This window comes from Pyrus communis, chromosome 5 (genome assembly GCF_041283825.1).
Source record: "Pyrus communis isolate YQ-2024b chromosome 5, ASM4128382v1, whole genome shotgun sequence".
In the NCBI taxonomy this organism is placed as follows: Eukaryota; Viridiplantae; Streptophyta; class Magnoliopsida; order Rosales; family Rosaceae; genus Pyrus; species Pyrus communis.
Genome location: NC_142569.1, coordinates 13429100 through 13452912, shown reverse-complemented (window position 1 = coordinate 13452912; position 23813 = coordinate 13429100). Strand labels below are relative to the sequence as shown.

Below are 23813 nucleotides of genomic sequence, written 5' to 3'. Positions count from 1 at the left end.
GACCAAGAAGTCAGTGACCCCTCAGTGCAAATTAACTAGGCGGAGTCACCCCTAGAATGCGTGTGGTTCCCCAATACGAATTAACTAGGTGAAGCCACACCCTTTAGCGTACGTGTGGTCCCCAAAGGCGACTTAACCAAGCGGGACTATGGACATGCCTCCAATAGTGTGGTTTCCCAATGCAGATTAACCATGCGAAACTACCTATGTAAATAATGTAACCAGGTAGACGATGATTCTCCAATGCGAATTCACCCTTAGAACATGTATGGTCCCCAATGCATCACTGCTACATGGTACAATCAAAACACATATCACACATCATATAAATTTTGATAAGGTACCACTTGCTTGCAACCCGAGATATACATCAATTGGTATAGCTTGCTGACAAAGATAGGCCCACTATGCTCAACCTAGTCTTTAGTAATATTAATTTAGTATTTAAGAACGATTAGGAAGATGTTGACCAAAAGTCAACCATCGGTCAACGTGGTCAGCAGAACGATCAACAACTGTAGTAATTCAATTTGGAAGATCCGCCCACCGGATTTCCAATCTTAATTTTTTCTGCCAAACTTGGCTAGAAGAGATTTTGGTTGTCATAAAATGTTTTTGGAATTTCTAGTAGTCCCAAATATGCTTTATTTATTCAAATTTTGACCCGCTATGAACCTCATTTATCATTAACAGAAAAGATACTGACACGTATCACGTTGTTTAGTAGCAAATTCAGTGAACAAATATTATGATTCTATTATTTTTTATATTTGTTTTGAACGAAGTGGTTGCAACTCAGAGACACGCTGATGATGAGATTTTCTATATCTGCTGCAATCAAAAGACCAAGTAAAAGGCGTCAATATTTGCTACTCTACATAAGTTGAAACAACTTAAGATATGCAAATAAGAAGAAAATTATGGGCAGAACACAAGAAGAAATTATTTGTGGCAGGCATATTATGCTTCTGTACATGACTAAAGCTGTGCATGTCACTCCAGCATGCACATGTAATCTTGACTCTATTACACCAACAAAGTGGATAAGCAACATATTGGAAAAGCAAAAACAAACAGGAGATAATGGGGGGAGAGAGGAAAATACAAGAGTGAAAAATATGCAATAAAAGCCATAGGACGGGTTACCTCGTACTATAATGTTTGAGATGTCTTCAAGACTCACCCGTGAACACTTAGATTTGCCCTCTTCAACAACTAAACGAAAAGGACCCTGTTCATATGACTTAGTAAGGCCTTCATTTTCCTTTTAATAACCCAGTAAATTCTTAAAAGATGCAACTCTAGTACATGAAGTACACAATAGAGAAACTGGCAAGAAGCAAAAAAGATACAGTGGATTAGATCGGTCCACAAGAAATTTACAAGAGACGAGAGGAAAAACATGATTTCAAGAACTTTTCCAGAAGATTTCAATACTAACAAGATAGAATTCCCTGAGATGAACTTGTGAAATATGAATACTAGAAATCTGAATTTTGCTAAATTTTTCTTTTGATAAATAGCGATCTTGAAATTATTCCCAAAAAAAAAAAACAATTGGAACAGAGTATTACAATTTACTTTCAATGCAGAGGATCTAGAAATAAAAGCTGGCAGCCTGCCACAAAGTTTTGATGGATTTCTGATAAGTAAGTTGCAGCTACACTGATGCACTGATGCACGACCAATTAAATTAGCAATATTAAAACTGGAAAAGAAAAGGATGATCGTTCATACACAATCAGTAAATAAATAAGATTAACAATGCTGAGAGGGGGAGAAGGAGGAGGAGGAGGAGGAGGAGAGGGGGTGGGGGGCTCTATTATCTACATACCGTGTCTAACTGCTTGGCAAACCACTGATTTAGCTCCTTTATACAAGATGAATCTCCAATTAAGTACGGATGAAAGTCTGAGTAAGCTAAATGGATGCCATCCCCTGCAAGTTAAGTAGTGCTAAAAATTCATAAATATGAAAAGCAGAAATAGTGAGCCTGATTGTTGAATTCGTAAGCAGAAAAGTGATCTCGCATTCCTCCATCAGTTGTGCACATATCACATTATAATTCTCATATTAAAATGCAGAACGTATACCGGCCATTAAATAACAAAGATAGTTGTAAAATGTCTAAATAGTCAACAAAAGTACTGAAAGGTAAAAGAGTATAATACCATCCCCAGAATGATAATGGGTCAACTCTTGTGCTGTGGAAGCCATCCTTCCAAGAACTGCATTCATCTAGATTACAATGAAAACATTACGAATCTTATGAAATTTTAAGTAGAAATAAACTTCCAAAAGTACTTTTCTTGTTAAAAAATCAATCAAGAACCCTATACACATAGTTGTTTGCAGACAAGTCACTGAGTATCCAAATGCTCATTCACATGGTTGCAGACAACATAGTATACATATTATATGGAAGACCAAACCCAATCAAATATATTACTAATACAAAAAACCTAAATGGATCAAACTTATTAATTATCATTGTCCTCAATTTGCTACACCACCAAGGTCTGAGAAATTGATTTTCAACTTAGTCAAGAAAATGACTAAATCCATTTCAAAATTGATCACCAATGCCCAGAATATATTTCAGTGATTGTAGCTATTCTAGTAAGGGAGCGTTCTTTTTACTAATATAGCTGCAAATTTCTGGCGGAGAGGCTATCGTCTATAGTTGTAAGATGTCCATTGACAGTAGATGTTGCAGCAACTCGTGCCCGTCTCCCTTGGATCAGAGTAGACGCCTGATCAGTATTCAGTAAGCATGTCGAATTGGGAATGCAGATGCCCGAGCTGTCTCTGCAACTGTAAAGCTTCAGCATTATAGGCCAAAGTTGCATTCATAGGGAAGAAAAGAAGTCCACAATACATCACCAAGTAGCTCGAATATGCAATTACCAAGCATAGCTTTTCGTTATCCAAACTACTCAGAATTTATAGGCATGCTAGTACTCCACCTATTTCTGTACATTATCCCTTCATTAACATCCTCCCTTCTCGCCATGATTTACCGCAAGGAGAATGAAACAAACGTATCAAATAAGCGATACCCACACCAAGAAATTTGCTATGCTGCCAAAATCTCTTCTCGATCTTCATGTACAGGCCAGAACTCAAAAATATGGATGAACTAATGCCTCACTAGAGGAAAAATAACTAAAAGAGTATAAAAGAATGTAAAAAGTACGGGGAGAGTACGGCAAGAGAGAGGACGTTGGAGGGGCGGAGGCTGGAGCAGATCCAGTCCAGGATGGGTCGAGCGTCGTCGTATTGGAAGGGCCATTCGAAGCTGTCAGGGTCCAATGCGTCCGCCCCTTCGTACCCTAGTTCACCCAACAGAGTGCACAGCGTCGCCCGGCTCATTCCCCGGTCGTTTTCTTGTCTCCCTTCTCTTGCTCCGTCTTGAACGGCGGTGCCTCGGGATCAGATCTTGCGATTTTTCAGCTTTCAATTTCAAATATTTGCCAGCGATTGTGTAGAGTGAATTTTTGGGCCGTTTTGGCGCCGGCCTTAACAAATCGACGTCGTCTATTTTTTTTCCATGCTTCGGTTAGTTGTACATTGAGGACATTCTTGTCCTTTTCTCTTCGGATAGAGGATATTTTTGCCGAGTTCGGGGCCTTCTGGCGCGCTATCGTTTTCAAATGGCTCGAAAGTTTAAACCGCCGGCTAGCTAAAGCCGGCTTCTTCTTTTCTTTTCTTTTTTATTTATTTTTTATTTTTTAATATGGGTGGTATCGCAGTCTTGATAGCACACGAGTCAACAAGATACATTTGGCTTCTAGTTAAATGGTACGTTAAAGCAAAGTTGATGATTTTAAAAAGTTCAAATTTACATTAAATCTTTACTCACTTTACACTAGACCAATCTTTGGAGTTAAAACCTTACTAAATAAAGTTAAAATGATACATAAATTGGTTTTCGCAAATTCTGGTTTAAAATAAACATTAATGGATCAAGTTGGTTAAGTTTTCATACCTATAGTTGTAATTTTTCTGTCAATATTGATCACAATGCTACTCCAATATAATCAAATGTACTTTTTAAGTTTTGAGACCGTTACGAATCATTTGGATGCAAAGGTAAGAGCATACTATTATTGGTACACTTGGAGTTTGTCGTCAGGTTATGATTTTGCTCATGTAGTTTTTGGTTCAAGTGATTCTAGGAGAAAAGTATGAAGATTCAAACTCAGGACTTGAAGTACAAAATTTGGTTAAACCCAATTTGGGGCCAAATTGCAATTTTGTTCCTTGTAGTTTATGGGTAGGAGTAATGTCAACCAATTGAGCTATCCCTTCTATTTTACTCTTGTAGTTGTAGTAGATTTGCACTTTAGTTCATTTAGTTTGATTTGTCACCATTTATTCAAGAATAACAAATAGTAATTAGTAACAACAAAAACTGCATAAATCATAATTTGGATAATATGTATACAATATGCAATTCTGATGGGATTCTGATGGGATTAATCCCATCTCAAAACTCCTATGCATTTTCAAAGAACAATATCAATCGATTCAAATCTGCCAACCGCTACAAGAATAAGCTGCCTGTTGTAGGTAGTAGTATAGATACCAGAAGTCATCACAGTGACAGTCGAGGATGAGATGAAAAGGAAATGCTGCGCCTTTCCAAGCCTCTTGTCGTGTACATATATCAGTACATAGACCATTAGTAGTTCTTCTTCACTCTTTTTCAGAATCCGAGAAGTATCTCTGGGCATCAAATGGCTGTCTCCGGGAGTTCATATCATGGACGTTAGGCTGTCTCCGGGAGTTCATATCATGGAAGTCAGGCTGCTTCGGGGAATTCATATCATGGAAGTTAGAAGGAGCTTCTCCAGACATGGCTGCAAATGCTGCAGCTCGAATACATAAAACTAATGAGAAATACACACTTGAGACAATTTTTCTACTGACAATAATTTATCAGGAACAGAAAACTGTGCATACGAAACAAAATTAACTTAACTAGCACATATGCAGATGACAATTTCAAAAACGACCATCCTATTAAACACTTTGCGGACGAAGATATTAATAAGGGAGTTTTAATGAAAAGCCCACGGTACTGTTCACCTTAACGAAAAACCATATTTTTACACTAAAAAATCAATTCTGGTACTATTCACTTTACCCTTTATTTTGTCCTTATCATTAAAACTCAAAGTTTTCAAGCCCATTTCATTAGTTTTCCTTATTAATAATGTTTTACTGAATTCTTAGATGTTTTTGCCCCGTAAGTGCAAGTTTGTTTGTCTGAGGATCTTCTTCAATTTGCAAGAAAAAGATATTTCAGAATCACTCGGGGCTTTGTAATATGAGGCCAGCTCTCTAGCGGCAACAATAACACGACGAATCAAAGTCAATCTATGGGAACAGTAGCGCGCTTAATCATCAGTCCACAGAATTTTGGAAGTTCTATAGCCAATCAAATCTAGGAATCTACAAAAGAAGTGAGCAACAACCTTGGGCTACCCAACAAATGAACACCAAATAGTCAAAACACCGCTCAATCTACAATCAAAGATATTGGTAGAAGAATATTCTTCACCTAATGGTGTACGAGGGGCCATTATTCCAGAATTCAGAAACCAAATCACAAAAGCAGAAGTTCACAACATCAAACTTCTCAATATACATTCAACTAACCTTTCTCTCTCATTCTCCTTTCTCCGTCATACTCAAATTTATCCCGAATCTGGTTGACCTTTTCCCAGGTATCCCCTTGCCTACTTCTGAAACCATTGTCCTGCAACAAAATAAAGCCCGTTCAGTGTATAGCAGGTCCTATGAATACAGAGTTATCGCATCTTACACTATTAAAACATTCAGGGTGTCATATCAAAAGCTTGATGACAAAATCCAATTTACTTCGGTTATAAAATCATTGGAGAGAGCTCATGATTCCTAACGTATCATTTGCAAGGTATAGGCGCCATGTGCACCATATATACATCTGCAAAGCTACAACATATTCGACCTAGTCCAATTAATTGCATCAAATTTGTACCTTATATGGCTCAGGATGGAACCGCTTGTTCCTGAAACACAAACAACCGGAGCAAAATCAGCATCCGAATATCATTAGATATACAATGAACAGTGATATTTTGCACTACTTGCGAACACCGAGTAATAATTACATTCGTATACATTAACAAGTCCAGAATTTAATTAAGTTTCCATCTTTTATATAAGCGTGCAACGAAATTTCAAAATTAAATAACCGCCCACGTCGAATTTTTGCTGTACAGAAAACAATTTGCAGAGATTAATCAACATGACACACCTATACGGTGAGAAATCGTGATCATCGTCCTCAGCAGATTCATAATTCGCATGATCCTGAGCAATTTTTTTGGAATAACCCTCGTCCCAATACAGTCTCTCCCAATTTTCCCTAAGCTCCTGATAAAGCTCCATGTATCTTTTGCACCAAGGCTCGTGTTCCTGTCAACAAATTAAAGTACAATCACATTAATACAAACCCACAGAATTGGCAAAAACGAACCGTTTCCTTGAGGACCAGGCGAGTGCGGCGCATGAACTGGTCTCTGAGCTGCTTACGGCGCTTGTTGGGGATGTTGTCCCTGGGAATGACGAACCGCTCACGTGGAGGCACGTGATCGCCGATCTCGTGGATTTCGCCGTCGACGGTCCACCACTCGGACTTCTGCTCTTGCTTCCGCATGGCCATGGCGGGAGACTTGTGGCGGCGCCGAGATGGCCCGGACTCGGTCCTGGCCCAGCGAAGTTGGGGTGGCGGCGGCCGCACTAGCCTGGAAGCATGACGGCGAGTTCTTGAGTCGTTTTGCGAGGGACAGCATTTGGGAAGCAGCGTTCCGAGTTGGTGCAGTAGAGTGTGCTGTGGGGATTTTGCTACCGCTAGAAGACCCGCCAAGTTTATCGAGGGCTTAACCGGTTCGAAGCGGTTGCATTTGTTTCTTATTTTGTTTTTGTTCCGTATACGTGTCCGAATCAGGACGTTGACATCTGGAAATAGAGGAAACTACGGCAGGATGGAAAGCCGGATCTCTTCCATCATTGTCACTGGATAATTGAGAAAGCTACCACGAGATAGATAGTCAGATCTCTTCTACCAATGTCACTAGATGAAGTGATTCGGGTCTTTAAAATTTTTTCCAATGATCAACTTGTTTTGATCCTTTAAAAGTTATAATAATTTTTAATTGTTGAATGAAATCTCAAAGGTCTGGATCACTTGATCATATGATTTTGGTCACAAGATGGACAGACTCGAGTCTCAAGCCAGTGTTTACCAAAAAAAAAAAAGGAAAACTAATGAAAAAGATTTGAAAACTTTGATTTTTAAAGAAAATGTCAAAATAAATTATAAAGTAAATAATACTATGATTGATTTTTTACTATAAAAATATAATTTTTTTTTGTTAAAATAAACAGTTCAATCTTTTCGTCAAATCTCCAAAAAAAAAAAAAAAAAAAATCTCAATCCAGTTGAATCAAACGGTCACCAATAGTTCTGTACGGGCAGAAAGTCCCACCGCATTCGCTCGCTTCCCGCCCTTTGTTCAGTTGCTTCGATTCTTGTATCGAGATGTGTGGAAGGGCTCGCTGTACTCTCAGAGCCGATGACGTCACTAGGGCTTGCCACCGCACCCACGCCCCCGTCCGCGCCGTTAACATGGACCGGTGAGCAAACGTCAACGAAAAACTCTTTCCCCTCTTTTTTGATTTTTTTTTTTTTTTGTAATTTTCTCTCGTTTTCCTAGCAACCAAACAGGTCTTATGGTCTCTTTAATTACTTGCTCTTACTGATTGAGACGAATTTTTTTGTGTATAATATGAATTAGGTATCGTCCGTCGTACAATGTGTCGCCTGGATCGAATTTGCCTGTTGTTCGGAGAGAAGACGGGGCGGATGGCGACGGCGTCGTTCTTCAATGTATGAAATGGGGGCTGATTCCTAGTTTCACCAAGAAAACCGAAAAGCCCGATTTCTACAGGATGGTAATAGCTTTAGGATTATCATTAACAGCCACTGTTTTGATTAATAGATTATTTATATTAATTTAATGATATTTGCAATGATGTTATGGAAATGAGTAATAATTTAAACTTCAATCTATGTGATGTGTCTCAAGTTTCAATTTTTCATGACTGACACGAGAAAGCTTGGTTTTTTATGGTATGAGTGGTAAAGTTAAACAGTTTTTGTTGGATGATTACATGATTTGGTTTGTGCTAAACTTTGCAGTTTAATGCTCGGTCCGAGTCCATTTGTGAAAAGGCTTCTTTTCGTCGTTTGGTTCCTAAAAGCCGCTGCATTGTTGCGGTTGAAGGGTATGTATGATTCAATTTACTATGCTTTTTAATCGTTTGTGACATTTTTTTCAATGTTATGTTGGTTGTATTGGAGGGACTCCATGTGTCTTTCCCTTTCATAAATGCTGTTTGATTAGTATCATATAGTGGTTTCTTATTTCATGTTTTAATTTGCATCCTTCAGTTTTTATGAATGGAAAAAAGATGGTTCTAAAAAGCAGCCTTACTATGTCCATTTCAAGGATGGCAAGCCTCTTCTGTTTGCTGCTCTTTATGATTCTTGGGAGAACTCTGAAGGTAGTTGATGACAACCGTTTTGTTCGAAAAATCCCCTCCCCTTGACCACCGCCTTTGTTAATTTGTTTTGCTATTATGTCTGTGTTTGTTTTGGTCTAGGTGATGATAATTTGTTTTCAAAACCGACTTTATCTGAAATTTCTTTGTCAGTAGTTGTCAAGTTTAAAGTAAGTTTGTTTCTAGGTGCTGATATCTCCAATGTATGTTATCCTGCAGGAGAGAAACTTTACACATTCACTATCATAACAACTTCTTCATCATCAGCTTTAGGGTGGCTGCATGGTGAGTCCTGCTCATGTTTGTTGATTTTTACTACATTTCAAATACCATAATATGTGTGCATGGTTCCTAAGTTATGAATTACTGCGTGACTATTTAGCTTATGCTGATGTGACTAACTTGGAGTGATTTCTTATTTTTACTACATATACATATACACTTTGTAATTTTCTAGTTACTGTTTCTTGGCTCAGCTCTGTATTTACTATTTAGTCCTTGTTGTGTGAAGTACCTTCCTTTTACTCCCACTAGTTAATTGTCGCAGCGATTCTTGCTGTGGCACTCTTTGCCAAAGTTGAGTAGCATTTCTCTACTATTTTGGTTAATTTATCATTATAGACAGGATGCCTGTTATCTTGGGTGATAAAGAATCAACTGACACATGGCTAGATGGTTCTTCATCGTCCAATTTTGATTCATTACTTAAACCATATGAAGGTCCAGATTTGGTAAGTGGTTGTTGAATTTACAAGGGAGAAACATAACATTTACTATTCAAAGATCTGGGTATGAAACGTTGAAAGTACAATTTATTGACTGCTAAAATTTTTATTCACCAGGTATGGTACCCGGTGACACCAGCAATGGGTAAGGTGTCTTTTGATGGGCCAGAGTGCATCAATGAGGTGAGGCAGTTTCATGTTTTCTTTTATGCACATGATGCTTATATTTGAAAAATATGGAGGGGGACTTAAAGGCCATAATCTTCACTTTGATCTCTACAACACAGCAAAATTGGAAATTTTGACTGCTAGTTTTTTTCTTTTAGAGAAACACTGCCAGCTTGAATCAGACAAAATGATTCTTGCACTTGTGTAATCCTTTAGCTGGTGTTCCGATAGAAGGTAAACTTTGTAGAAGTGACAAGATAAAGGTGTTCAGGTGGTGGTCTCATGGACAATTTGCCTAACAAGAGAATCATGATGTAGCATTCCACACCCAAGGTTTAAAGACCGGCTTTTCCATTACATTTTCCCCCGCATACCATGTGTTGCATGATTTGATAGACAAAACAGTGACGCTGCTTTCTCTGGGGTAACTATGTTCTTAATTATCGAGTTCTCATGGTTTGGTGATTGTGTCTTGGTTTCCACTTAGGAAATTGGAATCCTGTTTTCATCAAGGTTTAAGAGGACTGGTTACGGATTGTATTATTTTCTGCAGATACAGTTGAAGACCGAGGGGAATAATTCCATCACAAAGTTTTTCTCAGCGAAGGGAACCAAAATAGAAGAATTAAACCCAAAGGATACAAGTTCTGATGACACGTCTGCGAAGAAAGATTTGTCAAAAATGGTGAAAGAAGAACCTGAAAGCGAAGAGGACACAGAACAGCCGTACTCTACTGAACAATGTGAAGATGAATCAAAATGTAATGTGTCTACATTCTCTCAAGAAGGTGTATCTAAGGGCCGAGCAAAGCGAGACTACGAAGAATTTTCAGCTGATTCTAAGCCAGTTGCTTATGTAACGAATAAGAAATCTGCTAGTCTGGCAAAGAAGAAAGTTAACCCAAAGAGTTCTCTAGACAAGCAACCTACCCTATTTTCGTACTTTGGTAAAAGCTAGTTGTGCATGCAGTGAACTTCAGATATCGTTAGAACATGCTCCATTCGTCTATGGACACAGGTTGATAATTTTGTGTTGTACAAATTCGTTTCTGCTTCATCAGCCTAACATCGTCGTTTGCTTGGTGTCCCTCCTCTGTTTTGGCTAGGCAAGATAGTTATCCTTTGTGTTGTATCTGTAATCTTGTATTTTAATTTCTGGTTTACTGAAATCAGAGATTTAGCATGTTGGTCTCTCTGCAGTTGGTTTTTGCAAAGTTTCTTGTAAACTTGAAGATCTCCATGTAACATCTGCTCGATTTCGCTTAATGTTAAAAGCCTGATTCGATTTAGATCCCTTTTTTTTTTCAATCGAGAGGTTTTGTTACAAACCTCCTTACAGATTTCAACAAGAAATGAAAAACAAGCCAAAAGAAGTTGCAGAACTAACAAAGAGGAAACATTTGGGGACGTAAAATCGGCAGAGACCAATTGTAAGCATCAATCCACCTTTCATTAGGCACCATCTTCATGAACATCCAAATAGAGCCGGCCATATCCCCCAGTTGTAAAACGGGCCACGACCCTGGGCTGAACCGGCGGCGCTTGTTCCCTAGCCACACAGTGCAGCCTCTCCGTCTTCTCAGCCGCCTCCGTGGTTGGCACCAGCCGACCAACACAGTGGCATTTGACAACAGAGATATGGTGACACTACCTCTCCTCAACATCCCTATTGTTGTTATGTAATTTTAAGCTTGGTGATTTTGTGATGCTCATTCCTAATTACATATATAGTGTGGATTAAAGATGAAATGATGGTGTTAACAATGATGATTAATCATAATGGCAGCAATCATGATTTTTGATGGCCTGATGCCAGTGTGGAATAAACAAGTGTACCTCAGAAGGAACTTTATTCTAGTTATGTTTAGGGTTATGGTAAGCATGATCAGAGGAACACTTTCTGATCAAAAGACAGTCAGCTTATGATCAAAAGGCAATCCCTTTTAGTGAACTTGTAGTGAGATGTGTTACTAATGGGACGTCACAAGTTTGTAGTCCAATTGTTCATGTCTTACTTATCACGTATAAACACGTTGCAAGTAAGTTTCACTCGTCGAGATGGAGATTAAACATCTTTTTTGCTCACAAATCTACCCTTCACATCTCTGGTTTTAAGTTTATGAAGGCAACTTTAATTAACTAGATAATTGATCTGTCCGCCGCTTCGACATGCGGCATGAAAATGTTCCGAAATTTCTTGATCAGAAAAATGGCTTTGATCAATGATTTGATTTGAGTACAACATGCAGGCCGGTAGTTGTAATTAGCTTTATGTGGCATGCGCCTGAGAGGGATCGGTACATGTTTTTCTTTGCACACAAGGATGTTCTAAATACTTGGGAATTTCCATTAGTATTATGATTGAGTGAATTTTCTTTATTTGTAAATATGATGTTTTAAATTTGATTTTCGTGAATAACGAGTTTAATATCTGGTTATAACTAGTTGATTGGTTGATTTATTCCAAAACTCGCTCGATTTTGGAGATTTTATATTTCTCTTTTACAGACTATTTTATACAGATATAAGGTGCATACAGTTTACATTTTTTTTTTCTTTCAATGAAAAAGAGATGTTATTCATAACATAATAGAATAGTATAAAACCCAAACACAACTGTCCAAAACTAAAATTGCATGCCACAACAATACACTAACAAAAATAAATAAAAAAACCAATCTCATGGGATGGGTAAAGGTTGGCAAATTTAAGGGCAACCTCACTTTTTGTTCATTTTCAAGACATAGCAAAAATAGTCCTTAAAAACGACGTATTATGAACCGTCTATTTATTTACTATAGTTGATTAACTAAAAGATTTAATTTTAAGATATATCTTTAAGTGACTTATAAAATGAATAATTTTAATCATAAACAGAGAAATCTATAAATAAATTAAGAATCATTAGTAAATTAATGGGATAAAATAAGAGACAACAGAAACGACGTGGACTAAAGTGGAATCTGAAGTAAATTAGTGGGACCAAAAGTGAATTCCGCCCCCTTGGATCTCAAAACTCCCAAACTCACCCTTTCCCCTTACTCAACGAGGAGGAGAATCCTGTATTTCGTCGACTCTGATTCCAGCCTCTCAAGGAGAACATCTTCTTCCGCGTGAGTTCTTCTAACGTAACCCATCTCTCAATTTTGTAATTCTGCGATTCTTTTTCACGGTATTGAATTTTGATGATGACTCAACAGCGTTTGAATCCTACTGGATCAAATCAAATCAAATTCCCGATCAGAACCCCAATTTATATGATAATTTTGCGATTTTGTTTCTTGCCTTTAGGTTGATTTGTTTCCTCTCAAGTACCCATATCTCATTTTTGTGATTGTGTGTGATTTGTGTTGGGTTTGGAAGCTGAATTTGTGAATAAGAGTAGGAATAGTGGTTGCTACTTTATGGGAAAATGTTTTTGCCCCAAAAAAGTTCTAATGAAATTCATGTGGTGGTAAGTGTTTGGTGTAAATGTACAAACTGGAGAGGAGCTGGCTGTTTAGCTGGTAGGTAATTTTCGATCCTCGAATCGCAGATTATTCAGTTTTGATGTTTAGTTTGGTGCTAAATCCAAATGCTCTTGAGCATTCTGTAGTTTTGTGCCTACAATATATATGGGTATGGCAGCAGAAGCGGATGGCCATTTTTTTGTTAACATAGCTTCTGGTAATTTGTTACTTTTGGTTCTCAAAAGCAGTATGATTTATCCAGTATCTGCTAAACAAAATTATGTTGTGTCGAACTATTCTTTATTCATTAGAGAAGTCAAAGAACAAAGCCACGCAATAGAGCGCGGGTTTAACAGTCGGTTTAATACCCCACCAATACAAAAAAAGTGGTCCTTCTCTCGTACCTGCTCATCTTTTCTCTGTTCTGAGGCAAGAGGAGAGCCCTAACCTTGCGTAGACCAACCGTTGGAATGAGGTGGATGAATAAGAGTAGGAATGGTAGTATGGTATTATGGGTTGTGTGGGATGCATTTTATCTATTTATTTATGGAATTTATGAAATTTGATTGCTCTGTCAAACTAGAATTTTTGGCCCAAGGTTACGGTTTTATTTGTTGGTTGTGCTTAAGTTGATGCGTCATGCTTGATATATTCAGAATGTGCATGTTTTGATTCTAATGGTGACAGCCTCTGTCCAAAAGACTAAGAAGGTGTGTCATGTCGTCTCTGAAATTTTTGTTCGGATCTTATGTCTTGAAACTTCATTTGGTTATTGTATTTGAGTCAACAGACACGAAGGCTCATTGAAGCAAATTCCAAAACTTAGGAGGCTAACTTCCCAGAAATGCTGAAAATTTATAGGAAAAATTCAGCTTAGGAATATAGTGTGTAATCGGTGTGGTGTATTCGTGCCACTGTGATTTTGCTTTTACTGAAGATCCTTTTTGCTCTTAGTTCTTTTTCCTTTGTGTTGATTTTTCAGCTTCTTATTTTGAAATACATTTTTTCTGATTTTAAATTGCTTTTGCATGATTCAGTAGGATACTGTGATCATCTTCAAGCAGTGGAAACGAAAGAAAATGGAGGACAAGGGCAAAGGGAGCGAAAGATGGAACGGAGCCATAGGCAATTTGACAGAAATGGCTTTCAATTTGGAGTCTCTCCAGAAGCTACTTCTTAAAAAGGCTGTCTTTGTTGAAGAAGAGACCTTTGCCAAAGCCTCACTTTGTTCTGAACAAGCTCGAACCATCAAGGTTCTTGAACAAAGGGTAGAAAGTTTGGAAAGAGAACTTGATGCTGCCGTTACAGCTGCTGCTCGTGCTCGGGCAGAAAAACGACAGGCTGAGGCAGCAGAAAAGGCTGCTGAGTTGCATGCGCAAGAAGTTACAAAAGAGCTCGAGAACACCTCAAAGGTATTTGAGCTGCACCTGGAAGAGTTGCGTGCCAAACAAGAAGAGATCGCCAAGCGTGATAAGGAAATCAAACTTTTGGAAGCTATAATTCAGACACTTGGGGGAAAAGAATCGTCCTCGCGTTCAAAAAGAGGCTAGAATATCTGTGTTGTGAAATTTTTGTGTCAAGTTGGTTCTTTTTCTTTTTCTTGTAAATTTACATAGGAAGGAACAATTCAATGTGTCCACTTTCAAACATAAAAAAGTGTTTAATTCGACTGGCTAAGACAGCGTGTCTGTTCCGTTGCAAGTTCACATACCCTTGCTCATACAACAGATCAGTCTAGGATATGCTCTTGATTTACAAAAAGTAGTCCAAAAGCTCATTTAGCCGGAAAGCCCAATCCAAATATTTTGGAGCTGTGTGGAATAAATTATGGGCATGGTCCTAAAGAAGTAAAGCATAACTTGAAGCCCATATCCCCTTAGGATTCACCAATGGAAATGGACAATTCTAATGGTCTAGCTCTTAGATTACGATACTTTCTTTTCTAGGAGCAATTTTTTGGGTGGTAGCAATTGAGTAGAAAAATTAATTCGCTGCTCCAAGTAGGAAAAACGCATCTTCAATGGAGGTAGCAATTTAATTAGCAAATTAAGTAACAATTGATTTTGTGTATTTACAAGGTCAATTGCTACTTTTTCAACATAACAAATCGAGTCACATGGTATATTTTAATCGAAAGTATTGTTTAATAAAGTATTAGAAAAATAAAACTGAACCCCACAAAAATAAGGCATGCTTTAGATTATATTTTAAGATGAAGAATAAGATTTGAAGAGTTGGTTGAAGAGCGAGTTGGAGTAAAAAAAATTTAGAGTAGCATATAAGTGTCACATTGGTAAACAAAGGACACTTTTAGAAGATAATTTGCTAACTCCCTTGGACATGCTCAATATTGAAAGATGTCTAAAGTCGATCTTTCCTTTGTTGAGTAAAAGAAAAAAAGAAAAAAAAAACGCGCACAATTATTTTATACAACTACCCACTTATATACAATATTTTACACTCCCAACATGTGATTTGTTGTTCTGAATAATTGCTTTAAAATTTTCTCCAAAAGATCCATTTTTCGTACCTTTACCAATATTGACTCTAGGACCGTGACAACGATTTATGATGCACAATTACTCTAACCCACGTTTCGCTGCTGGATGTGTGATGTATGCCATACAGTCACTCTTCTTTTGTGAATGTTGACCAATAATTTCCATACGCCCAACTACCTTGAGGTTGAAGCACCTGTGATTGTGATAACACCGTCAGCGAAAGGGAAAGCAGGTGCCAAAGTTTGGTCCAATTTATCTTAAGTACTTACGTACACTCAATAGCGATACATTTGATCGCTAAATTTAACTAAATGCTTAAACTTGAGTGATAGTTTACATTGGATCAAATCTAGTGGCCAAATAAGCGCTAGCTATAAGTGTCTGTAGGTACATTTAACGTCACAATGCATATAAGCACAAACCGACCTTATCCTGCATTAAAAACCTCGTTGATTTCTTGCGTTGAGCAACATTCACTTCACTTGAGCTGCCTCTTTCAGCTTAAGCTTTACCGTATGTCTATATCCTTATACGACGTGTATCATCACGCTCTCAGCTATCTATGCTGCACTTTCACTGTTTGTGAAGTCTTTTATTTTTCTAATTGATTCACGTTTTCGTTGTTGTTTCGAACTAAGTTTAGTCAAGTTAATTATAATAGCATACTTCGTATTCCTAGTTCACCTAGTTCGATTGATCACGATACACCATCCCGTTCTTGCCGAATTGTACAGCAACGTAATACAAAATTGTAGATACCAATAACACATTCAAAGAGGAATCAATTCGATGAATGTTTCAAATTCGAGTTACTGTGCTGTTGAATTGTTTGATTGGATGGACATAAAGTTAATCAGAATTTTGACGACTTATTGCCCTGTCATCATCAGGAAATACGATCCGGATTCTCTTTGTGAAGATGTCTATGATTCATTTCGATCATGTAAATTGTATGATTAAAAATTATTTTAAATATTTTTATTTAAAATTAAATACAAACAATATTTAATAAAAAATAATCGTTCGATATACCATGAATAAATACAATTAAATTTTTTTTCAAATCCTCGTCAAAGAGATCTTATCGAAGAAAATACCACGTAACTTGTGAACAACTTCCAGTCTCTAACGCATGGAACTATTTAAAAAGTAGGTAAAATCCTATCAATAGATTTGACCATTGCACTTGCCGTGAAAAGTGATTTTCGCACGTTAATTCATTTTCTTTTTTAACTATTCACCTATCGTCTTCAAATTGAATAAATACAAACAAAATCAAATAGACAAAGAGTGTCCAGAAGGAAAAAAGACGGATAAATGGGAAATTCTAGTATATGTTATGAAGGAAAATATACACAAAACCGTCAAACCCATATCTCAGATTTGTCAGAGAGATTCCATTCAGTGAATCAGTACAGCCAAAACAGTAAGAAAATATCTGAGAATCGATACACAAAATCTCTGACTCATGCAACGAAAGGCTGGAAACCATCCCTACACAGACCCCCCAAAACACACCAAATATAGTATTGACAGCTCGGCAAAAGTAAAACTTTTAGTTGGTATTTGGAAGCCAAGAAAATTTCACTCAGAAAATTAACCCATCTGTGCAATTTCCTCATTGGTGGCAGTGGCGGTGGTTGTGGTTGTTTGGAGCTGCTTTTGTGAAACAGGATACTTAATGCCATTGAGTTCAACCTTGCGCAGGGCAGCTTTGCCAAGATCAACACCACAAATGTCAGAGAGCCTGACCAGATAAAGCAGCACATCGGAAAGCTCTTCCCCTAGGTGCTGCTTTTCCTCCTCTTTCCAATCTGGCAGCCCCTTTGGAACCTCCCCTTTCCATTGAAATATCTCAGACAGCTCTCCCACTTCGCACACCTGAGATTTCATCAAAAAGGCCAGACCTTTGCATCAATTTATGAATAACATCCTTCTGGTTGTTTGGACAAAAAGTACAAGCCAATAAGCACTTCTGGGAAAAGGGTAAAACATAGAAAAGTGGGGCACTTGAAGATTTTGACATGACAAAAACGAAAAATAGAAAACATCTCTTTCCAAATTGCATAGAAAGTCAAATTTGAACATTTCACTCACCGCTTAACAAGTTCGAATTTGCTCTCTCCCAAGTGATTAGATTGATTAGATTAATTAGAATATTGCTCGAATACGAGCAAAGTCACAAACTTTAAGAAAAAACTTAATTTGGGTGTCACAAACTTAAAGAAAAACTCAATTTGGGTTTTGTTAAGAGAGTGAAAAGGAATTGGGAACAAACAAAAATAAGAACCCACTTGAAGGCAAGAAGCGCGTGCAAAATAGAAAAAAGAAGCCGGAAACCACAAAACCCCAATTTGTTTATTATCAAATATGCAAAAACCAAAATACAGTAAGTCAGCTGTGGTTAAATTTGGTCAAATATTTCACAATCCATTGATGAAAGTGAAAGCAAAAATATGAAAAAATGAAAAAAAAATAGCAAAGCAATCAAATTTTTATTAATTTGGTTTCTCCCCATTTCATGGATTACCCGAATTATTAAACAAACACATATCAAATAGTTCATGGACATGAAAAATGGCATTAGAAATTATCAACCAAAAAAAAAGCAGAAGAAATATTTATGGGGTTGGAAAGATGAACAAACCAGAGCTAGGAGAAGGTTTCTGGGGCTGTGGAACTGATCCCAGTTTCTCGCTTTGGCAAACTCAGCCATTTTGTTCTTGAGAAGATCAAGGGTGACATTTTCTCCTTCTGCAAAGCCAGTCATATTCTCTCTCTCTCTCTCTCTCTCTCTCTCTAGAAACAAAGGGAAATATGGAGAGTGATTACACGGAAAGGGAAGGAATTTAAAGAGGGAGGGAGCAGGAAAGATAAGACGGAGAGCGAGACAGCTAAGCTCTCTGCCCTCTCTGCAATTACTCCTCGTCAGGCGACTCACGGTATTTTAATATATCAGATTGCTAAAGGAGGGATCCCTATTTTTCTAAAAAAAAATGGGAACACATTTTTTATCGTTAGATTTAATTTTAATGAAATTATGTGGTTGAGATTGTGTGGTCTGTGTTTTAATCCTAACCTCATAATTTCATTAAAACCAATCTAACGATGAGAAGCGTGGTTCTATTTTTTTAAAAAAATGGAAATCCCTCCCCTTAAGCAATCTATTTAATATATTGAGTTCATGATGAGAAAATATTTACATTTTCTTTTTGGGATTCTCCTATATACCGCTGTTTGTTTTTAGAGTAATTCTCAACTTACTACTGTTCAGTTTCGTAAATTTTTAACTTTCTTATTTAAAGTTTTTTTATTTCATTTTAATGTTTAAGATTTAAATTTTGAGATATTTTTATTCTTTTATTTTTGTTTAGAATTCAGTTAATTGATGGTGTGGCATGCTACTAGACAAAGATTATGCAAAAAAGTGGCACTATAGGCCTATATGAACATATAAAACAATTAATTATTAGAGTTTTCTTATTACTTTTAAGTGATAGTAACGTCCACCACTTTATTTATTAATTATATTTTATTATTTAATTGAGTCTACTTGGCATAATATGGCCAGATCAATAAGTCGCGATGCACAAAGTTGGCGGGTCATCTTCCCACGTTAATTGAACAATTGACAAAAATGTTAAGGATAGAATAATTGACAAAAGTGTTGAGGGCAGAATGAAAGTGACACAAAAATAAAACTTTAGGTATGAAAATAAAATAAAAGAATTTTAGTTATAGAAAATGTAATGTGTAACTAAATATTGAATTTGAATTTGGTGAGTTTTTGCTAAACTTTTTGTTAAAATAGCCGAACAAACTCATTTAGTTAAGGTATTTTATTTTATTTTATTTTATTTTAAAAAAATGACAACTGGTAATAAGCTACTGTTATTCACTCTTTTTGGAAGTCGGAAGACTCGCAGAGGCATTTCAGCATCTTCTTGACCACAAGTCTGATTTTTACACCAGCAACAAATTTCAAACACAAAACCTCAAGTTTTTAGATCCTCTATGTGGCTGAACAACATGGGTATAAATCCTTCTTCTTCCCTCTTCTTTACATTAACAACAAAAAACAACACATACTTGGGAAAATAAGGCGTTACTTTGGAAGGGGGGGATAAGAAATTTTTATCGGTGGTGGGAGCAAATTACGTGGCATCTCCCTCTTTCCCGTAAAAGCAAGCGGTCGACACAAATACACTGTCATTGTAATATTTTCGGATGTTAAAACAGAGTGTATTTTTGCTCATCATTATTTAATGTGGTGTATACTCATCATTTTATTTATTATCATTAGATGAGTTTGAATTTCGAGATTCATGTAGTGGATATGAACAAATCTCAAAATTCAAACTCATATAATAGTGATAAATAGGGTAGTGTGCATACACCACACTAAATGATGATAAGCAAAAATGCATTCATTAATACAAATATTATGTAGATAAAAGTTGACATGTAAGTTTATGAGCACGTACGACACAATCGTTGTACAAGTGATATGTAAGTTCATTGTACGAGTGATATGTAAGTTAATCTCTAATTATAAAGTATATTAGTAAAAAAATTTACTCAAAACTATTAGTATTTGAATTACAGAACTTTGTGTTTATGATCAAAATCATTCATATTATCAATCACATTGCAAAGATCATCTCCACAAAAAATCAATTAAAATTAAGATCGTTTAGTCAATCTATTCTAGTAAATACATAGATTGTTCATATTACTTTTACCAATTCCGTTCATTTATTTTCTATACAGTTCGATGACTAAACGATCTTATTTTTAATTGATTTTTTATAGATAAAATCTTTACATGATGATTTATAATATAAACGGTTCTTATTACAAAACCAAAATTCTATAAAGTAACAACAAATAATTTTAAATATGAGTTTCTACTCATTATTTGAGTAGCCATGAATTGTTAATATTGGAGTGAAATGGTAACTTGATTTACCTATTTAATGGAATAAAGTTTCATTGGTGTTATAGTGACGTCACCTGTTACATAACTGTTTTCGCCCACGCGAAAAATTGATAAAGAAATAGAGAAGTCGTTGTTTATAATGGGCACCGGCTACTGGCAATTGTGTTGTACGAAATGGACACGTGTCGGTTGGCATGATTCTCTGCTCGGGAAAGGGATCTCTGGATCATTTTCACCAAATCCACCAAATCAAGCAATCTGGATCCTTAAAATTTGATCTAATAGTTAGAAACAGAGAACCCCTTTAAAAGTTATAATAACTTTAGTCATTAGATCAAATTTAAAAAATCTAGATTGATTGATTAAATAAATTTGATAGAAAAGAACCTTAGAGGATCCCATTCCCTCGGCTTGGTACGTGGTGAGCCACGTGTGCTCTGTAGGGACCCATGTGTTCTGCATCTTCGAACTCTCATTGGAAATTGACCCGATCCCCTCATATATGGGAGAAAATGGTTCTCACACAGTGTCCAACTGTTGGTGCATGAGACTTCTGAGCCTGCCATGTCACCCTTCAAGAGTTTGAGTATCAATCTACAAGTCCAGCACAGTACCAGAGAGACTTTGTATATTCAAGGGCCAGTTTTGAATTTTCAATTCAAGGCAGAAATTTGTGTACCCTACGTGAACCAAAATCTGGTTATATACGAAAGTATTGTGTTTGGGTTTTTGAGGTTGAGAACGAGTAGGAAAAATGCATTGAGTCGATGTTAGAGTAGTTAAAACAATACGGATCAGCAACTATCACGATTCGTTAAAGATTCAATACTGTATCACTTTGATTTCTTAAAGAAAAGAAATTGGGTAAATTATCTAGAGTTTAACTTTTGGTATCAAATTTTGATAAACCAACAACATTTTTCAAATACTCAACCAATATGCTGATAGAGATCGGAGATGACGTAAAAAGTTAACAAGTTAATGGAATTTATGATTCAGCATTTAGACGAGTGTTGCTTGAATCTTTTCATGAGCAAATTGTGTTGAGTCTTGTTGATGTGGATTTCATATTAATGTATGTCTTGTGATGTCCCAATCAAAATGTGTAACTTTGACTCATTTTTTCAAAAGCTCATATGTAAGAATTTTTATTGTGACGGGAACACGGATGGTGGTACATCACGTGTTTTTACGTAAGTGGTGAAAATTTTATTTTTTAAGTTATTAACTTTTTAACAAACATATCTCATCATTTGTATAGTGACATGTGATGTACCACCCCGTATACCGGTCACACTGAAAAATCTCTCAAACCAACTCCAATGGTTGGGCTAAAAGCCAAATTTTTAGCCCAGAAAATTTAGCTTTTCTGTTCCAACCCTTCTGGCTTAAAATTTTAGCTCGAGATTATTAAAGAATGAATTTAGGCTATTTTTTTTTCTTAAATTAAATTTTAATAAATAAATAAATATGTAGACTATCGTAAATTAATTTTATGAATATTTTTATCTAAAAATATTTAAATTCCAATAAATATTGAAAAATTACTAAATTTTCCACAAAGCAAGTCTTTAACTTAATGCAACTGATAATTCATAAACCACATAATTAATAAACTACATAAACTTAATACAAACAACAATTAATAAACTTAATTAATAGAGCACATAATTTATACACTACATAAACTTAATAATCATATCCACCATCTTCACTTGATGATGGACTTCGCGATTGAATTGGGATATAGGGTTCAGAGGATTCATCATCTTGAAACATACTCTTTGAGGCAGACTTTCGCAAAATTTCTTTTTGCTTACCAGGTAAGAACTTCTTCCTCTCTAGAGTGTATTTATTGAGGTCCTCCATCATCAAATTAACTTCAAACCCATGCCAAGTATAAAGCCACATCTTCCTCACAGGTCCAAGTACGACCTCTAATATGCTCTCTTGCCATGTTGAACAATTTGGAAATTGAAAGAAATGGTAGAAAGATAAATTGGAAGAATTGTAGGAGAAAATTGAGTTTTGTGTGGATATTTGAACAAATACATACGTATTTATAGAGTTTTTGGGTGAATTTTGAGTTAAATAATTTTTTTAATTATTTTAGCCGTTGGATTTAAATTTGGGCCGTTAGATCTTTTTTTTTACCATTAGATTTGATTATATTCGATCTTAGCCGTTGAATTCAATGTATTTTAAAATAACATATTATAAAAAAATGAAATTTGAATCTAGACTGTTGGATTAACCAACGGTCCTTAAATCACAGCCCTTGGATGTAATTATAGCCATTGGGAGCCCAAGTGGGTGGCCGATACATAGCCTGACAGAGGGGCCCACCTTGTCGGGAAACCCTTGCAGGCGCACGCGTGTGGCGCGTTGGAGCGTGGACAGGCCGAGACTGGCCCAATTGCCAACGAGTCCACTCACACAGGGGGGAATTTGGCCCAGCTTTATGATTTGGCTTTTAACCCAATGTTTTAGCTTAGGTTGGAGAGTGTTTGGGGGGGAATTTGGAGGAAAATTTGGCATTTAGAACACCATTGAAGTTGGGCTCATAGGTAAGATGTGAAGTCACCAAACCTGAAGACAAATGTGATGCGACTCAAGCACATATTTGTTGCATGCGAAAATTAAAAGAAAATGCATGTGAAGGAATAGAAACACGAATCTCTCTAGGCTTGACTTTGACGAATGGCTCGCATGGAACTTCATTCCACACACCTTTCCTTGTACAAAAACGTTAGGCAAGATACACGCCCAAAGGTTTGAGTGCATGTGTACATGAAGATTAGGCAAGCAATGATAGGTGCAATTGTAGTCAAAACTGAGAAATAACAAGTTACCTTATTGTATAAGACAATAAAACTACGTGACGTGCAAGCAATGATAGGTGCAATTGTAGTCAAAACTGAGAAATAACAAATTACCTTAACCAATGAGTTAATGTATAAGACAATAAAACTACTTGACATGCTGATTTGACGTTGCAAGTTACATATGCATGCACATTTTTCTTCATTCGATCGTTGGATCTTTATGTCATGTTGCTTGAGCTATTATTTGGTTAATTGCAAGAGAAATCAAAAGCTAAAAGATTTACCATTAGCTCTACTACATACAAAAGTATTGTGTGTGAGACCTCTCGTGACATTCACTGAACCAATATACAATGTTCTGTATATGATTCGAACCCGCCATACCCAAAAACAGTCAAAAAAGGGGAAAAGAAAATTGAAAGACAATTACATCACTAAAACAATAATCATTGTGGTCTAGTATTCCTGAGGATGTTTATATGGTGAGAGAGGCAGCAAAGTGCATATCTAATTTAGTCGCAACTAAATCTACAGATCATGTAAGCAGATCTTTATTAGAATACTTTAGATTGTCTATCCTCATCATAAGAATA

The 23813-nt window shown here is 36.5% G+C and overlaps 5 protein-coding genes and 1 pseudogene across 9 annotated transcripts; 2 read left to right on the top strand and 4 right to left on the bottom strand.

Moving 5' to 3' along the window:
• Nucleotides 1-602: 602 nt before the first annotated feature.
• LOC148696808 (AUGMIN subunit 3-like) lies at nt 603-3520 on the bottom strand. Its single transcript, XM_088694442.1, has 4 exons — nt 3208-3520; nt 2172-2238; nt 1147-1938; nt 603-831 (listed from the first exon to the last, which is right to left on the bottom strand). Exons 1-3 carry the CDS (start codon nt 3370-3372, stop codon nt 1823-1825), a joined length of 348 nt encoding a protein of 115 aa, XP_088550568.1. The 5' UTR covers nt 3373-3520; the 3' UTR covers nt 603-831; nt 1147-1822.
• An 878-nt stretch (nt 3521-4398) lies between these two features.
• LOC137724807 (uncharacterized) lies at nt 4399-6842 on the bottom strand (annotated as a pseudogene). Its single transcript, XR_015962747.1, has 5 exons — nt 6527-6842; nt 6305-6465; nt 6026-6056; nt 5665-5764; nt 4399-4871 (listed from the first exon to the last, which is right to left on the bottom strand). The product of XR_015962747.1 is annotated as an uncharacterized LOC137724807 (transcript).
• An 88-nt stretch (nt 6843-6930) lies between these two features.
• On the top strand, nt 6931-10795 carry LOC137726779 (uncharacterized). Of its 2 annotated transcripts, none has more exons than XM_088694440.1 (8): nt 6931-7686; nt 7848-8004; nt 8252-8337; nt 8504-8616; nt 8833-8898; nt 9235-9344; nt 9456-9521; nt 10066-10795. In XM_088694440.1, exons 1-8 carry the CDS (start codon nt 7592-7594, stop codon nt 10462-10464), a joined length of 1092 nt encoding a protein of 363 aa, XP_088550566.1. In that variant the 5' UTR covers nt 6931-7591; the 3' UTR covers nt 10465-10795. The 2 variants fall into 2 exon arrangements, with proteins under 2 accessions (XP_088550566.1, XP_068321839.2); XM_068465738.2 differs by having other exon boundaries at nt 10060-10795.
• Nucleotides 10769-11203, bottom strand: LOC148696807 (uncharacterized). Its single transcript, XM_088694443.1, has one exon. The coding sequence runs from the start codon at nt 11168-11170 to the stop codon at nt 10889-10891; it is 282 nt and encodes a 93-aa protein (XP_088550569.1). The 5' UTR covers nt 11171-11203; the 3' UTR covers nt 10769-10888.
• Nucleotides 11204-12459: 1256 nt separating this feature from the next.
• On the top strand, nt 12460-14632 carry LOC137726805 (uncharacterized). 3 transcript variants are annotated; one of them, XM_088694438.1, is made up of 3 exons: nt 12492-12619; nt 12798-13016; nt 13993-14632. In XM_088694438.1, the coding sequence occupies exon 3, from the start codon at nt 14035-14037 to the stop codon at nt 14503-14505; it is 471 nt and encodes a 156-aa protein (XP_088550564.1). In that variant the 5' UTR covers nt 12492-12619; nt 12798-13016; nt 13993-14034; the 3' UTR covers nt 14506-14632. The 3 variants fall into 3 exon arrangements, with proteins under 3 accessions (XP_068321867.2, XP_088550564.1, XP_068321868.2); XM_068465766.2 differs by lacking the exon at nt 12798-13016 and having other exon boundaries at nt 12460-12619; XM_068465767.2 differs by lacking the exons at nt 12492-12619; nt 12798-13016 and adding an exon at nt 13031-13172.
• Nucleotides 14633-16770: 2138 nt separating this feature from the next.
• LOC137726170 (uncharacterized) lies at nt 16771-18378 on the bottom strand. Its single transcript, XM_068465050.2, has 2 exons — nt 18104-18378; nt 16771-17337 (listed from the first exon to the last, which is right to left on the bottom strand). Exons 1-2 carry the CDS (start codon nt 18224-18226, stop codon nt 17053-17055), a joined length of 408 nt encoding a protein of 135 aa, XP_068321151.2. The 5' UTR covers nt 18227-18378; the 3' UTR covers nt 16771-17052.
• Nucleotides 18379-23813: the final 5435 nt, after the last annotated feature.

What these genes read in the sequence shown, in the direction of transcription:
- LOC148696808 (XM_088694442.1), bottom strand. Translation starts at nt 3,372, where the DNA reads ATGAGCCGGGCGACGCTGTGCACTCTGTTGGGTGAACTAGGGTACGAA. An exon ending in CCAACGTCCTCTCTCTTGCC is followed by an intron (nt 2,239 to 3,207) that starts GTACTCTCCCCG and finishes ATTGTAATCTAG; the next exon opens with ATGAATGCAGTTCTTGGAAG. An exon ending in CCATTATCATTCTGGGGATG is followed by an intron (nt 1,939 to 2,171) that starts GTATTATACTCT and finishes CTTAACTTGCAG; the next exon opens with GGGATGGCATCCATTTAGCT.
- LOC137726779 (XM_068465738.2), top strand. Translation starts at nt 7,592, where the DNA reads ATGTGTGGAAGGGCTCGCTGTACTCTCAGAGCCGATGACGTCACTAGG. An exon ending in AGCCCGATTTCTACAGGATG is followed by an intron (nt 8,005 to 8,251) that starts GTAATAGCTTTA and finishes TAAACTTTGCAG; the next exon opens with TTTAATGCTCGGTCCGAGTC. An exon ending in TGCATTGTTGCGGTTGAAGG is followed by an intron (nt 8,338 to 8,503) that starts GTATGTATGATT and finishes TGCATCCTTCAG; the next exon opens with TTTTTATGAATGGAAAAAAG.
- LOC148696807 (XM_088694443.1), bottom strand. Translation starts at nt 11,170, where the DNA reads ATGTTGAGGAGAGGTAGTGTCACCATATCTCTGTTGTCAAATGCCACT.
- LOC137726805 (XM_068465766.2), top strand. Translation starts at nt 14,035, where the DNA reads ATGGAGGACAAGGGCAAAGGGAGCGAAAGATGGAACGGAGCCATAGGC.
- LOC137726170 (XM_068465050.2), bottom strand. Translation starts at nt 18,226, where the DNA reads ATGACTGGCTTTGCAGAAGGAGAAAATGTCACCCTTGATCTTCTCAAG. An exon ending in GAAACCTTCTCCTAGCTCTG is followed by an intron (nt 17,338 to 18,103) that starts GTTTGTTCATCT and finishes ATGAAATCTCAG; the next exon opens with GTGTGCGAAGTGGGAGAGCT.